This window comes from Anas platyrhynchos, chromosome 7 (genome assembly GCF_047663525.1).
Source record: "Anas platyrhynchos isolate ZD024472 breed Pekin duck chromosome 7, IASCAAS_PekinDuck_T2T, whole genome shotgun sequence".
Taxonomy (NCBI): domain Eukaryota; kingdom Metazoa; phylum Chordata; class Aves; order Anseriformes; family Anatidae; genus Anas; species Anas platyrhynchos.
In genome coordinates, this window is record NC_092593.1 from 5,947,724 (window position 1) to 5,963,737 (window position 16,014).

Sequence of the window (16,014 nt, forward strand, 5' to 3'; positions counted from 1 at the left end):
TACACCTTAGTCCCAATCCCCAGGCTGAGGTAGTAGGCTTCCAGAAAAGGAAGAGGTATTTACTGCTGGAAATTGTGTAACTTTTCATACAAACCTATGACTCTTGGTTTTTTCTCTTTCTTCTTTCCTTGGGAAAAACAGTCCACCTTTATGTAGATAAAAATAAATAAATTCATAATGCTAGAGTCTTGGAAGGTGACTCATGAAATATTATTACAATAAGTGTGAGCAAACAGCCAATAACAAAAATAATGACTGAAAAGAGTATCATACACGAAAGAAACAAGAGGCAAATGTATTTGACAGTTTAAAGAGTCTTATTATTCCAACTTTTTGACTGAAATTTTCATGAGATCAGAATACTAACATATTAGAAATATAATTTTTCAAGATATATGCATATATAATATAAATTTGAGGGAAAGCCTGCACTTTCATGATGTTTTGTTTAGCAATTTCTATCAGAATGACCATAGCGTTAATGAAATTAGAAGGTAACATAAATTATTAGTGTTGAAACAGATTTACTCTTGGAACCTATGTAGTAGCACTGGAGAGAAAGATCCCACAAGAAATTTTGTTTCTTTGTTTTCATAATTGACTTGTTCTAGTTAACTTGTAATCATCTCCTTACGACCAGTATCTCTCTCTTTTTTTCTAAGAATTAATGTTATTAATTAGTACAAATAAAACTTGGAATTTAACATTGTTAAATACTATCTATTTTTTTTAGCCAATAATTAACAACATCTGATTATTCCCATTTAGTATTCTGTTTTTCTTAGTGATAATCCCATTGCATCATTAAAACCTATTAGAATTCTCATTTACTTTGTGCCAGCTTTATTGATGAAAACATTACAAGGATCCAGAGGATACCTAGAACTTCAGCACTAACTTAAACCTGCTATTAAGAACATTCATCTTCCTTATACCATATGCATATTAAATTATAGTTTTCATTCTAATTTCTATAATTCTGCAGATTATCCAGTCATTCTTTCAACTCATCTATTTGAGTTCAAAATAGCTTAGAATTACTGTTTTTCCTTTGTTTGTGTGTTTTTTTCCATACCAAAAAAGATTTGATGGTAATATGCTATAGCTTTAGTAAATTAATGTTGCATAAGTAAACTGATATTGCATTTTATTGCATTGTCCATTTATTTGTGTTACTTTTATTCTGTCTTTCCAAATGTGTGCCAAAAGTTCCATCATTTTAATGTGTGACTAATTGCCTGGATCGTTCCTCCCTTTATTTGAACACAGTACCATTCCAATTCAACCTGCTTGTGATTTCCTTTGCCATTTCATTCAGAACTGACTGACTCTGGCACATTAAGTTTCTGAGTGTTGTTTCTGTTATGAATATGATAATTCTCATTAACAATCTTAACTTTGTTCAGTGTCATTGTTCTTACAGAAAATTAAGGCAAAATATTCATTTAGGGGTGGTTATACTTGGACAGTCTTTAATTTCTACCCAGCCATCATAAACATCCTATTTATTTCTTTATCCTTTTTTATATTCATACAACGGCAGAAGCCATAAATATCATAACTTTTTCTTTTTTTTTCTTTTTTCTTTTTTTCTTAAAGAGAGAGAAAAAGAGGGGAAAAAAATCAAAACAAATAACTATAGATAGCCCTGGTACATACATTGAAGGAGTAATAGAACCCTTTGCAGAGAGCTTCAGAATGAGTACATATTGCCTGGGTTTTCACAGGCAACAAATTTCTTGAGATTTTGAAAATGTGTGCTACTCATTAGAATAATACTTCTACTTGTGTCTTGAAACGAAAGATATGGTACGTTTTCATTCCTCATGTCTGTTTTCTGAGTATTTATTCAAGTAAATCTCAAATGACTTTCACCATATACAAAAGAAATAAAGCATGGAAGAACAACTTTTTCATGTGTGATAAAATCTAAATCTCTGGCTCCAATGTCAGTACTGTAATTCAATGGTACAGTTAGAGCATGTGTCAAGCTTATAGCTTATCCCAGTGAATGTGACAAAAATACTTCCCCAGTTAGTTTATCCTTTGGGTACTGGCAGATGGAACAGAAGTACAATTTCTTCAGCTGGTGTAAAACAACAAGCACTGTTGATATACCTGACCTAAAAATCTGTTAATGGAAATACTTAATACTTTCCACTGTAGGTCCCTTTAAATTGAAGCTGTGCTCTCTTTTTTCTCTAAAGTATTTCAGCTCCCTAAAGTACTTAGTTATTGGTTAAATAATATAATTTTTTTATTATTTTTTTTTTACATTTTTACATTTTCAAACATAATCACTTTGTTGTCCATCAGTATTCAGAAATTTAGCAGAAATGTATTAGGCTCCTATTCATACTAGTAGAGACCATTTTACATTACATTCTTTATTTTATCACAGTTCAAAACAAACCCACATGTGAAGAAAATTATTTTGGTTGTCCTAGTGGAAGATGTATTCTGAACACCTGGCTTTGTGATGGGCAGAAAGACTGTGAGGATGGAGTAGATGAATTGCACTGTGGTGAGCATTTTATCTTATTTTTATTTCTGTAACCACTGACACACTTCAAAAAGAAGTATGCAAGTATGTCTCTGAGATTGAATATAAAGCTATATAAAAAAGTCCCTAATACTTCATTTTCAGATTTAAATCCTTATTTTTCTTGAAAGAGAGAAAAGAACATGAAATATTTAAAATTCATTTAAGTACTGCAGTACCAAGAGGAGAGTAATGTTGGAAAATGTGGACTGTGTCATCTCTGTCCTATTACCAAAATAAAGTGGTTCAGTATAGTTAAAACATCAATGAAAATACACAAACCAGCTTTATGCTTTTAAAGTTTCTCCTTTTTCCACTAGCCACATGTTTTCAAATATTAGAATGTAATCATTCTGAATGTTTTATCATTGATTTAATTAATTGCTCATTTTTTAAAATGTATTGGTGAATGCAAACTCTTAGATAAACTGATAACATTTGGAGTACAGCGATTAGGATTATACTGTATTTGAGTGTATTAATACACTACAATTGGGATGACAGAATGAAGCAGTGCCCAGGATTCATTCATTGGCTGAACTCCAGGAAACACAGTGCTGTTTTGAACCTAACAAATGTAGTGGTTGGTGTCGTTCCTAGATTCGTCCTGTTCATGGAATCAGTTTGCTTGTTCTGCAAACAAGTGCATCTCTAAACAGTGGACTTGTGATGGTGAGGATGACTGTGGAGATGGTTTAGATGAGAGCGATGCTATTTGTGGTAAGTAGAATAATTTTGTCTCTCTATCACGTCAGATCACATATACTAAGTGATCCATGAAGGCAGTAGAAAGGGAACGTGTCCTTAAAGGACAGAGAATATCTTCTCCCCTGCCAACAGCCTTGCTAAATTCCTTTTTATGGGAACTATATGATCTGTGTGTAGTCTGTCAGTGAGGATGTGAGGGGCACACCACCATAGGCAAAACCAAACCTCTCTAATTCCCATCCCTGAGGTAAAATACGTGTATCATTATTTCAGTTTTATATTTCAGTGGTAGGCAGGTGCCTTAAGACTCTAAAAGTCTGCTTGTTTGTTTGTTTTCACAACTCTTTCTGCTATTCCCTTTAAATTTCTGTATATACAGTTGTAAACATGATTACATAATATTCCTCTCAAATCCCTAAATACTTTAATACTACAGGAAATTTCTACTTTTATCTAAAACTCAGTTGAGTGGAAAATTTAGTGAAATCTTTTAGAAAGAAAATCACTTGTGTCAAGTTATGCTGTCATGATACCGATGTTACAATTTCATGATATTTTATAAATTGGTTCCATCTTTGTCTATGTTGTATTTTATAATTTTTCCTTAAAAAAAAAAAACTTCTAAATATTTATTTTTTTTAAATCTTCTTATTTAAACTATGTTCAGCAAAGAGTATTTTGTTCCATATTTCATGTGTGATAACACAATAAAATTATCATTATTTATGATGATTTTACTGAAAGCATTCCATTAAGTAGATAAAGAAATTTCTTCAGCTCATTTTCAGAGTTGTGGTTTGTTAAAATAATTTTTTAATCAACATGTATGTAGAAATGCTAACCAATCAAAAGGATGAAAATAGAAAATATGCTATTATAATATGGTGAAATATGAATGAATTTTTGCATTAATTTCAAGTTGACCTCCATCTACAATACATTTTTTCATGGTGTTCATGTCAGTGGTAAGATTGGAGAGTTGGAGGCAGTGTCTTTATAAGAGTAAGATTTCTGTCTGTCTCTCATCTCCCTAGGAACAGGATCAGGGAAGCAGGTGTGAAATAAGAAGACAGGCATCTGGGACTACTATTGAACAATGTGAAACCTTAAGAAACATCAAAGCCTGAACCTTAATAGGAAACATAGAGCAGGAAATAGAAAGTGGGAGGAGGAAAGAAGACAAAGGCCAGCAAATTACCAAGTGTCACTACAACATAGTGATTTTTGTCACTTTTTTTCTTTCAAGGATATTCAGGATTACTTCTTTTGGTATCTTGACAATACACTGTAGATCTATTAGAGGAAAGCCCACCCACAAAATTCTAAGCCCTGTCCTGAAGAGGGAAAAATCCACAACAGTAATCAAGTGGGAGTTAAGACTGTATTTCTTCATAGGAGCAGGAGACCATTCTAAATTGTAAAAAAGAAAAGAGAGATCAAGATGACTTTATGTTTTTGAATCTTAAAAAATCATTAATTATTTAGTCTGAAGCTTAATTTCAGAAGCACCCAAAAATGTCAAATGAGTGTAAATAACAAAAGCTTTCTTTTATTTGCATAAGTAGTACCAAAATAAATAAATAAATAAATAAATAAATAAAAATCTTTGAATTTGTTTTACTATTTTGTTAATTTCTAATTGAAATGACTAGAAAATACTCTGTTAATGAAGTATACTTAGGTTATCTAAGAAAATTAAGCAATGGAATGATCAAAAGTTTACCTCAGAATAGTAAAATAAATCCTAGGATATAATATTTTGTATCAAGAAAAGCCTGTTAAAAAATAAATTAATTAAAAAATACCAGATTAAATCAAACAGTATGTTGAATTCCTTGCATTGGAACTGTGGAAGATTTTCTTACTTCCACTGCTATTGTATGTGGTACATATTGCTCTTTTCTAGCCATATGGGGCTGTCTCATGCAAGATCTGGATACCTGCATCCTCCTGGCATAGAGTATAGTGATGTTAGGATTGTGAGGTTTATAAAATGAGTTCCTCTGTTCAGACAGTCAAAAACATGCTGTCAAACATAAAGCCCAAAATGGGTTGGTAAAGTTATTCTGTTGGATAGGTTTCATGAAGTACAGTAAATTAAATTTCTTTGCAGTGAATTAAGAGAGAGTAAATGGAAAGAACGGAAGAGGGAAGAGCTTGTAAAAAAATTGACTGTAAAATACAATTTTGTCCGGTATGATTATCATACTGTGCTAAGCAAAATTTTCTTTAGCTTCCCCAGTCATTACCATTTATGTTTTAAACAACAACAAACACCACCACCACCAACAACAACAAAACAAAGCAAACAGCAGTTAGAACATGTTGAACACTAACACATAGCATCTTTTCAGGTTCAGTTACCTGCGCTGTGGAGACATTCAGTTGCCTAGGCTCCCATGCCTGTGTTCCTCAACACTGGCTCTGTGATGGTGAAAGAGACTGTCCTAATGGAAGTGATGAACTTTCTACAGCAGGCTGTGGTACGTTTGCATGTTAAAATGCTTAGTATTTCTCTTCTTGATACTTTTGCCTTTATAATATCCTGATGCTGTTTGTGTCCATAGTATCATAAGTTTATACTGCCAAGATAATTTTTTTGACTAACTAGTAAATTTTTGACTAACTAGTAAATTTTGACTAACCTCATGTGAGCATACATACCAGGATCCTTAAATGTTTTAATCAACCTAATACTTTCAGGTTTTGTTATTGATGCCCAGTAGATGAAAATCAGTGTGTGTCACAATATACAGCATGTTTACTAATGAAAATTAGGTGATCATTGACAATGCAGTCTTCTTCCTCTTCCTGAAGAAAATGCTGCTGCATGTGAGGGAGGTTGTGCATCAAAAAAGAAAATATAGTTATGTCTCCAATTTCTTCTGGCTAATTGATCAGATGTTGGCATGTCCTCCTCTATAAAGTATCGCTTCCAGTCTTCTGAAATACATTTGTACTGAATGTGTCAGAATTAAAGTACTATTTTCACTAGGGGTTTTGTCTTATCAAAGTATGTAACCATGATGTAGATTAAAAATACTGAGAAAATGTCTTTGCACTGAATGTATATTTTATGGTATATTATTTCTAAGATGAGTAGTATTTTGGGTATTTATGGTTTTTAAAGAGCTTTTGTTTAGGAGCAGAGTAACATAAGAAAGAAATCTGTACTTTACTAACTTTATTTCTCTCAGAGGCAAACCATAAGTTAGCTGTGGACAGCATCAACTTCTGAAACCTTTTTGTCTTGGATTATGTGAGATTTTAGCTGTCCTTTAGGTATCTTGGTGGTTATGAGCAGCTTTTTCTGCCATTTAATTGTGTGATGATCCAAAAAACTAAAGTTATTTACAGTGAATACACTGAAAATAACTACTTCTCATGTCATTTCTCTGTAAGAAAATGGCTATATACCTTACTGTTCTCAATTTCATTTTTTTTTATGTACTGTATTTTCTTTAGCTCCTAATAACACTTGTGATGAGAATGCTTTCATGTGCCATAACAACATCTGCATTCCCAAACAGTTTGTATGTGACCATGATGATGACTGTGGAGATGGATCAGATGAATCACTGGAATGTGGCAAGTACAATAAAAGTTGAATAAACAGAAAAATTTCAGACTTAACTAAAGGGCCTTATGCAAGGTCTGCTTCTTTAAAGTCACCATTGAAAAAAAGATCTCTTCATTTTTTATAATTGTTTTAACGTTAGCTAGTGGTATTAACTTGGAGATGGAGCTGCAATGACAACTTATTTCCTATGGTTGTGACTTACAGTTACTTGCTAATGAGATTTAAAATAATTTAAAAACATGCAATCTATAACTTCAGGTTCATTAAGATGAAGCAGCCATTCCTGCTGCATTGACATTATGTAGGTCAGATCAGGAGTGCACTTTTGAAGTGAATCTCCCAGGCACTCCCACATATGGTGTTTTGGCACACATGCAGCAGTGCTGAAGCAAACAAAATGATAGGGGGAAACAAATAAACAAACAAAAAATCCTTTGAAACTGAGCCAGATAGTAGGTATACTTCAGACAGCAATGGACCCAAAGTCCACAGGAATAGAGGAGAGCTAGTGTGAAGTAAAATCCTGTAATGCCTCTACTGTGAATATTAGGTTCTCATTACTAGTTACTTCATTCTACTGCTGCATCCTTACTGCGCCGTGCGACTGATGTGGTTGCCCGTGTAGTTAGCTACCCTAGAAAAAAGCAGATCAAACATGTAGACTTCCTATCAAACTTTATTTTTCCTTTTCAACTAAGTAAACTATGTGCTGTTTTGAAAGGAGCTGTTGATGACAGTAAGTTGTAATGAAAAGCTGCTTACTTCATGTAGTTTAAACCAAATCAGGATCAAAGCATTAATAACTTACAATTAAATGGAAATCAGTGAACTATACATTTGGTATAAATAACAGCAACACAATGGATAAATCAGAGTACACCTTCAAAATGTTAATATACCTTACTCATTTTTAAATGCCCTCCTGTAACTAATCCCCCAAACTTCTGAATACACACACACATGGCATCTACTGGAGATGTGGGTGCTCTATCTGAGTGCATGCCTGTTGCTCTCTACAGCCCACTAATCCATGTAGGACTGTAGCTTTCTATGAGGTCAGATGCACACCCCATTGCGCCCATACTGACTGTTTTTGGTGATTGAAGTGCACACTTTATACTGACATTGGTATCTTAACAGCTGTTGCTATCTAGATTATTTTGCCAAAAGAAGTCTTTGAGAGTGTGCCCATACAACAGTGAAAGCATAAAGTGTAGTTTCTGCATATCAGTACCCTTCATAGGAAGTGACTCATTGGGGGGGTTTGTTCCTTTATTTAGCACTACATGAACAAGCTGAGGACTCAAGGGAATAGGAGTGCCTTTCTGATCAGTTTTTACTTGTAAACAGTCTTCAGCTCTTTAATAAATATTTAGAAGCAAACAGGTTCTCAAAAACTTCAGAAATAGGTGCATTGTTTTTCTAAATGATTACAATTTTTTGCTCATGTATTTCGTTTGTTTTCTATAGCATCATCTACATGCATGGTCCCTTAAAATACTAATACATATACAAGTAAATAGAAGTGTTTTGACAGACTTCTGAAGAGGGGCAGAAGGAGGAAATAGCAACAGAAGAAGGGGATGTACAGACTCCTGAACTAATTGTAATATAGACATGCCTTCAGGAACAGGCTCCACTTAATTTTTACTGAGTAAACTGAAATCTACAGCAACATCTGTTACACATTGCAATGCTTCAGTGCGATTTTCTGTTAGGTGGTAATCAACTACACACAGTAATGTGTGACTAGGATGAAACAGCATGGTAAACTCATTATGTAATTTTAGGGAAGGGATACATTCTTTTATGAGAAAGGTAACTACTCGTAGAGAGCAGGAAGCAAATTCCAAAACAGACTTTTTAAGGTGCTGTCGTGATGTGAAAATTAACCATCTAATCCACTGAAATATCTAATTTTTTGACTGCAAACTAAGTAGCCTAATAATAGCTCTATTAGACTTCGGAGCTCTGCTAGATCTGCATCTTGATATCCCCCCAAATTATGATTATTCAGCATCCACTGCCTACTGAGTGGGATAAAAATTCATTTGGGATATTTTTCTAAATGATAAGTTAGGGGATTCCATTTAAAACACTTTTTTTTTTCCATCTGTATTATGCAAGGGTATACTTTATTTGTTTGTTTGTTTTCATTGGGAATAATTCAGATATAATATAAAAATAGGATGGGTAATTGGAATAACCAGTTGTAACTTGTATGAGATTTTAGATCTAAACAGATTATAAAAATTCTTGTAGCCCTTGAAAATTTCTTTTACACATTTTTTAATTCCATTATATAATCCTGTTTTGTTTATGAAATCTAAAGAATTAATTAATTGTAAAAAAAACAAAAAACAAACAAAAAAAAAAACACATAAAAATAATTCAGGCTGGGGAGACCATGAGAACAAAATATATCCTCCCTAAAATTCTCCTATTGCCACTGTTGGAGACAGAATACTGGGCTAGATGAGCCACTGTCTGATGTTGTAAGGTATTTAGTATGCTCTTGAAAAAACAAAACAAAACAAAACAAAAACAACTATTCAAGAATAACCTGTACAAAATACTCTATGTAGCTAATTAAAAGACAAATATAGGAATAAGAAGAATTTTCTTATCCCAATTCCCAGCTTCTTTACATCCTATTCATACAGAAAAGAGACAATATTAAATTAAGAAGAGAACAGAGGCTCTTGTTCTTCGCGTTTGTAAAGACATTTTTCATGGTGACATCTTTGTGAAACATTACAGATCTGAGGTAAAACTGTTGGCTTATAGAAACGTCCAGTCAAAGGTGTTTCAGACAACCAAAAAGTATCAAATATCAAACCAGCCTATCTTCTTTTAAGCATGATTGCATGTTAAAAGAGAGAAATGAAGAAAAAAAAAAAACAAAAAAACAAGGAAAAAAAAACACCTCAGAGGCCTCAGAATTATTTTGTATTCCAAGTGATGATTGTAATTGATGTTGTAACATATTGCATTTTGAAAATAGTACATTAACACATTTCTAAATGACAGCTAAAGATACAAAAGGTTCAAAGCTCTTGATGTAGAGTGGTATCTCATCCCAGACAGTCAAATGTCATGTCCCATCTGCTATCAAAAAAAAAAAAAAAGATATGCTATGTAGTAATTAGAAAATAAAGACAAATATTAACTCTACTTCTATAATTTGTCTCTTATCGCTGCTTGTTTCAGCCTGGGTATTTAAATCAAAGCTTCAGTAGTAACTAGAATTTGAATTTGCTTCTTTGAAGAATCAAATTTTTTGATTTTTTTTTTTTTCCCAGGAGGAAATAATCTTAAACATGATTTTGCATAATTTGTATTTAAAAAAAAAGAACCAAAATCATTCTTTATAACCAGGCTGAGTATAGCTATTTAATTCTTCTTCTATAACCATGTTTACTCTGTATTTTTTTCTTGAGTTTTAAAATAAATCACAATTTGCTTTCAAGATTCTTTTCAAGGACTACAGGTAATTTGAGGCAGAATTTATATGCATAGAATATAGGAAAAATTACAGTTTTCTTTCCAAAACAGGAGCACAAGTTTATTAATAGTTGGTTTGATGTAATGAATCTTATAAGTACATATCTTTCAAATAGAGGGTGATTTTCCATCTGAAACCTTCATGTTTCAGAATCAAATAGGAAAAAATAAATTTGTGTTGACTCTTCCGGATTTTTCTATTGGCTTATTGTTTTTAAACTTTAGGTTATACAGACATGTTTTAAGAAGAAAATATCTGCTTATATATTACAATTTTCTGTGAATAATCCATTTTAGCTTTTAAAGTATATAAACTTTATATATCTTTCTTAATTTTGTGAAAGTCTTAGAAAATGCATGCTTGGAATGGTTAAAATGATTACTATTCTGCATGTTTCAAAGGGAAAGCTTGTGAGTAGTAAGCATGTTGTAAAAACTACTTGGTGGGTAAAGTAATTTCTCAAATGTCTCTTGGAAAGCTATTTCCTAATAATAGCATAAAGTTAAATTACTTCTAAAGGAAAATGTATTTATGTTTATGTGAGAGGTGCATAAATATGTTTTGTGTAGGTGGGAATTGTTTCTTGACTATACTGTGCTGCATAACAGCTATTTGATTTCTCTCTTTGTTGGTAGACATTCGTGTGTAAGCAAATAATGCTTTGTATCTCTTTATAGAACAAAAGAAAATTTTAATTAAAATGCTTTGTTTATGCAAAATTGTATGTCAAAAGTATTAAGTAAAGTATGAAGTCATTGATTATTATATTTCTAGGATATCGTCGCTGTCATCCCGGAGAGTTCACGTGTGCTGATGGAAGATGCCTGTTAAATTCCCAGTGGCAATGTGATGGTGATTTTGACTGCCCAGACCATTCTGATGAGGCACCTATAAATGTAAAATGCAAAAGTTCAGGTTTGTATTTACTGAGCAGATATGATTGGGTTTATTGATATTTTTTACTGGCATTTGTAAATTTGCTGAAGTCCGACTGTTTTTTGAGCAGTAAATGAATCCTGGTCTGCATATAATATTTTCTATGGCTTTTTGAAAGGCTAGTTCTTCTGTCTAGATCTTATGGCCTTATTGCACAGTAGGACTTTATAATGATTTTGATGGAAATCACTTATTTGCTTTGTGGTAAGGCAACATATGTGCTTGATATTTAAGTGTTGTGATTCTGATATGAAGATCTGGAATGTAGCTGAATTGACCTGTTGCCAAGATGTGAGGCTGTAGGTGCGCTCACATTGTAAATCAGGAAGGTATACTTTACCTATATTTATAGAAGCCAGACGTAAAATCCCAATCCTTGATAAAACTAGCATTATATTATAGTCACATCCTAATATGTGTGCAAATTAAATGGTGGTATTCAAAACAGTAGTATTTATTTGATAGATCTCATGTTATTGCTGAAATTTCATACCCTAGGGAATGCATAGGGAGCTTCTGCTACCAGTCTCTCGACAACTGTACTGAAGATCTTAATGTTATGAACATACACAAGAGTTTTCAGATAATCTCAAAAACTGCAAATGAATTCTAAAATCTTTTAAAGCCTTGGGATTTGTATGACATAGATGTTAATATGTGAATCTGTAGCTATGTCTAGCATTGCACCCTGTTTAATGATCTGACCTGTTTCTAATCTAAGTCACTCATTACAGGAGGAAAATTCCCTGTAGTTATCTTGTATTTCAACTTTACTTCTCCCTTTTAATTTTTCCAAATCTAACTTTAGAGTCTAATTACAGAACTCCTCCTAAAGAAGTACAGACTATTTTAATTAAATTTAGTTCTATATGATAGAAAAAGTTTATCTTCAGTGTTATCAGTGTAATTTTTTGTGCTGCTGGTTTGTATTACATCAAATGCATGATATCTAACATATTTTTTAGGCTTCTAATTTGCATTACTTCATTTTAGCTTGTTCTTTTCTAAGGGAGGCATTCAGCCTCGTAAATACATTGACTATTTTCAACTAAGTCTTTCAAGATGGGAGGTTCCTTTAAGTTTTCCAAACAGTGAAAAAGCAGATACTGGAAAGTAAAAAGGTATTATAATACTATCAGTAAGAAATGAACATTCAATTCTTACACAACTGTTTGATGTTACATGCATATTGCAGCTGATCCAGCAGAAACTTAATTCCAAATACTAATCAACTACACAAAGTTGTGTCTCCTTTTTTCTTTTCCAGAGCAGTCATGTAACAGCTCTTTTTTCATGTGCAAAAATGGCAAGTGTATTCCTCAAAGTCATGTTTGTGATAATAAAGAAGATTGTAGTGATGGTTCTGATGAGAAAAGCTGCCACATTAATGAATGTCTCAGTAAGAAAGTTAGTGGCTGCTCTCAAGATTGTCAGGATCTTCCTGTTGGATACAAGGTGAATATCTATTAAATATGGTGTTAGAAAATGCAAATTCTTAATTCTTACCTGTTTCTTAACTATTGCATGATTATTATAAAACTCCAATGTGTTGCACACTTGCACACACATTGTGATACGTGGCTTGCATTGAAGTGGCTTACCTACTATAGCAAGAAGATTCAAAATTTTATTTCCAGTAAGCAAATAATTTCTAAGTGTATATATAAATATTTAAAAAAAGGTATAAAACATATTGACGTTTAAACCTATTAAACCTATTGACAAAAGCATACAATTCTTTGTATGTAGCAAATTATGCTGATGTGTACAGAGCATAGAAAAACAGTCTCCTTTTCAGTTGTGAAAAAATCAAACGTACAAGTGAATAGCAGGAGTAGAAATTGTCTCCATTTTTCTTTCCTAAGGCAAAGATACTAACATAATTGAACAAAGTACCATTGCCTTAATTTCAGAATAAAACCTGTAGTTGCCTGTATGTGATTTGTGTTGAATTACCTGAATCTGCTCTTGCGGCTTGAAACATGTAGAAAAGAATACTTCCTGTATATTGTGTAAACCCTAATCACTGCACTAACCTGTAAGTAGAGGCTGTGGGTTTTGAGAGACGTTTTTTCATGATTTTAACTCTACAGTATCCCTAACCGCACACCCAAACTTTTAATCTTTTTAATAGAATATTGGCTCATTGAGATCTAAATAGAATTTGGACAATATGGCTTAGGCCTTTAGGTAGTCAAACCCTTGAAACCATGAATCTGAAGGCCATGGAGACTAGACTAGATGAATCAAAGTAGTAGCAAAGTTGTAGTAGCCTGACTATGTAGAAACCAGATGATGGGTCTCTGCAGAGAACAAAATAGAGAATACAAGCAACCAGACATGCAACTGTCTGAAAATATGCCCCAATTTCAAAGCCTCTTCATTTCTTGACTATAGTGTTTATATCAAATGATTATAGCCCTTTTAAATTACCAGGGATTAATTCCTTACAGTTCAGAGGAATTAGCCCAGTTCTGAAAATGTAATGAAAACTGCAGTTTTAAAATTCTGAAGATCGTTCACTTATTGTTTATTTTTAATCCCTACATACAAGTTAATTCATTTGAAACTGATGTGAAATAACATCATTTGGTCTTCTGTGAAATACAGAAGAGAATCTCTGTTTAGAATGTATGGCATTTCTGCATTTTTACTGACATTTGTAATATTCTGAAATAATAGTTGTCTAATACTATGATTTGTTTTGCCTACTGTTTCAAAAGCTCTCTTTTTTTTTTTGTCTTCACTTGGCCACCAATTTCTTCTGATATGTATTTGCTGCCTTTAGAACTTTCTTCTGATTCAGATCTTTATATATTATCTTCCTCATCCATTCTCACCTGTTTCTACACAGTTGTGTTTTGCACCACTGATGTTGCATGCAATCAGTTTACTGCAGTGATTATCAGACCCAAGTAAAAATTGGCTTCAGAGTTGTCATTCGCATTACTGTACCTGTTACACAGAATGCTAGATGTTATCAATATTCAAGAAAAAAGCATTGAAAACCATTGATCAACCTTACCAAAAAGTCCATGTGCATTTGAAAATAAGGAATTCAAAAGGGGTTAATGTGTCATTATTTTCATGTTTTGTTTTGTTTTGTTTTTCTCCATGTTTTTATGGAAAAATTCTATATTTTATGGATTTTTTTTCCATATTTTTGAAAAGATGCATTTTACTTTTGCTTCAGTTAATGTAGAAGGAATAATTACTTATTCTAAAGAGATATCTATTTGGAAATTATATTTATGATCTCACCATCAGTTGAAAAGAAACGTAGCTATGTCTGCCTGTTAACAGTATGAATAGCAGTATAGTTGGAATTTTACTTAAAAACCTGAGGCTACATAAAGAAATTTATGATGCTAACATGTTCAAAAGATAACAGAGTCAGCAAGTAATTCAAAATGAATGTATTTGTGTTCTTTTTTTTTTTCCCCAGTGCAAATGCTGGCCTGGATTCCAGCTGAAGGATGATGGCAAAACATGTATAGATATTGATGAATGTTCATCTGGATTTCCCTGTAGCCAGCAATGCATCAATACATATGGAACCTACAAATGCTTGTGTGCAGAAGGGTATGAAATACAGCCTGATAACCCAAATGGCTGTAAATCCCTTTCAGGTATCACAATTCATTATTATTTTTTTTATTCACAGCTGTATCCAAAATAATTTGTGACATTCCTTAACTCCAAGGTCTTTGTTTATCTTTTAAGCAAGATAAACAGTTACTTCAAAGCACAGTACTTCTTCAACAAACAGTAGGAGTGTGATTCAGTGCCTGAATGTAATAATAAGTTATGGTTTTAGTATGTATTGTACTTAAATCATTTTTGGTGAATAGTTATAGTGGATTATGATAGTTTGAATTATTTTATTACGAGTAGTATTGGAAAAGTCAAAGAAAAAATCAACTTCTGAATCACAAAATAATAGCAATATGTTTATGTAAAAGACATATGCTGTTTTATTTCATCTACTTTTGAATATTAGACTGTTCCTCAGACTTCCTAGTATGTTTAATGTGAGCATGAGAAAAGGAGAATCAGGAAAATAGAACAGAAACTGCAAAATCCATTATTTCTGTAACATATAAAATTCTCAACTCTCATCTTCAATACACAGTACAGTTCAAGATATATAAGAACACTGCTTATTTCCTCACACCTCTGTCCATGCCCTTGATGTTATTTTTATGTATTTTAGTCAGTAGGATTCATTAGGTCAGTGAAAGAAAGAACAAAATGTTAACAGAAAAGAAACAAAACTCCATTACTGCTTTATGCTGGATTTTGTTCATAGTGTAGACAATCTTCAGCTTGAGGAGATTCCTGCCTTGCAGAGTTTTTGTTTCATTGGTTGGTTGGTTGTTGTTTTATCAAAACCATCTATTTTCTTTCTAAATGATAGGAAGACTGGAACCTCTGTTTGCCTCAAAATTCCTGTCCAGGTGCTTCTAAGAGTAATGAGCAAAAGCACAGGGGAGGGTAGAGATACAGGATCTAATTTTTACTTTACTCCTGTCTCATGCCTTGCAAGCCACTCATATATTCAGAACTCATAGATTGCTCAAATGAGAAGGGGAGCTGAAGCACATTGTTGGACAGTTGTATGCTGGAGTTGTAATAAATCAGACTTCAAAAGTGATGATGATGAAGCTGTATGAGGTGTGGCAAGGATGGTTGTGCTGTGAGGAGTTACCAACATGCAAATGTTCAGTATAATGCTGATCTCTT

The 16,014-nt window shown here is 32.9% G+C and overlaps 1 protein-coding gene across 1 annotated transcript in view; it reads left to right on the forward strand.

The window, feature by feature from the left end:
- Window positions 1-16,014, forward strand: part of LRP1B (LDL receptor related protein 1B) — a 669,075-nt gene that overhangs the window by 547,746 nt on the left and 105,315 nt on the right. Inside the window, exons 50-56 of the mRNA XM_038182072.2 lie at window positions 2,402-2,524; window positions 3,143-3,262; window positions 5,605-5,733; window positions 6,716-6,838; window positions 11,110-11,250; window positions 12,539-12,726; window positions 14,717-14,900. Of these exons, the coding sequence (XP_038038000.2) occupies window positions 2,402-2,524; window positions 3,143-3,262; window positions 5,605-5,733; window positions 6,716-6,838; window positions 11,110-11,250; window positions 12,539-12,726; window positions 14,717-14,900 (1,008 nt within the window). The remainder of the gene's footprint in view (window positions 1-2,401; window positions 2,525-3,142; window positions 3,263-5,604; window positions 5,734-6,715; window positions 6,839-11,109; window positions 11,251-12,538; window positions 12,727-14,716; window positions 14,901-16,014) is intronic.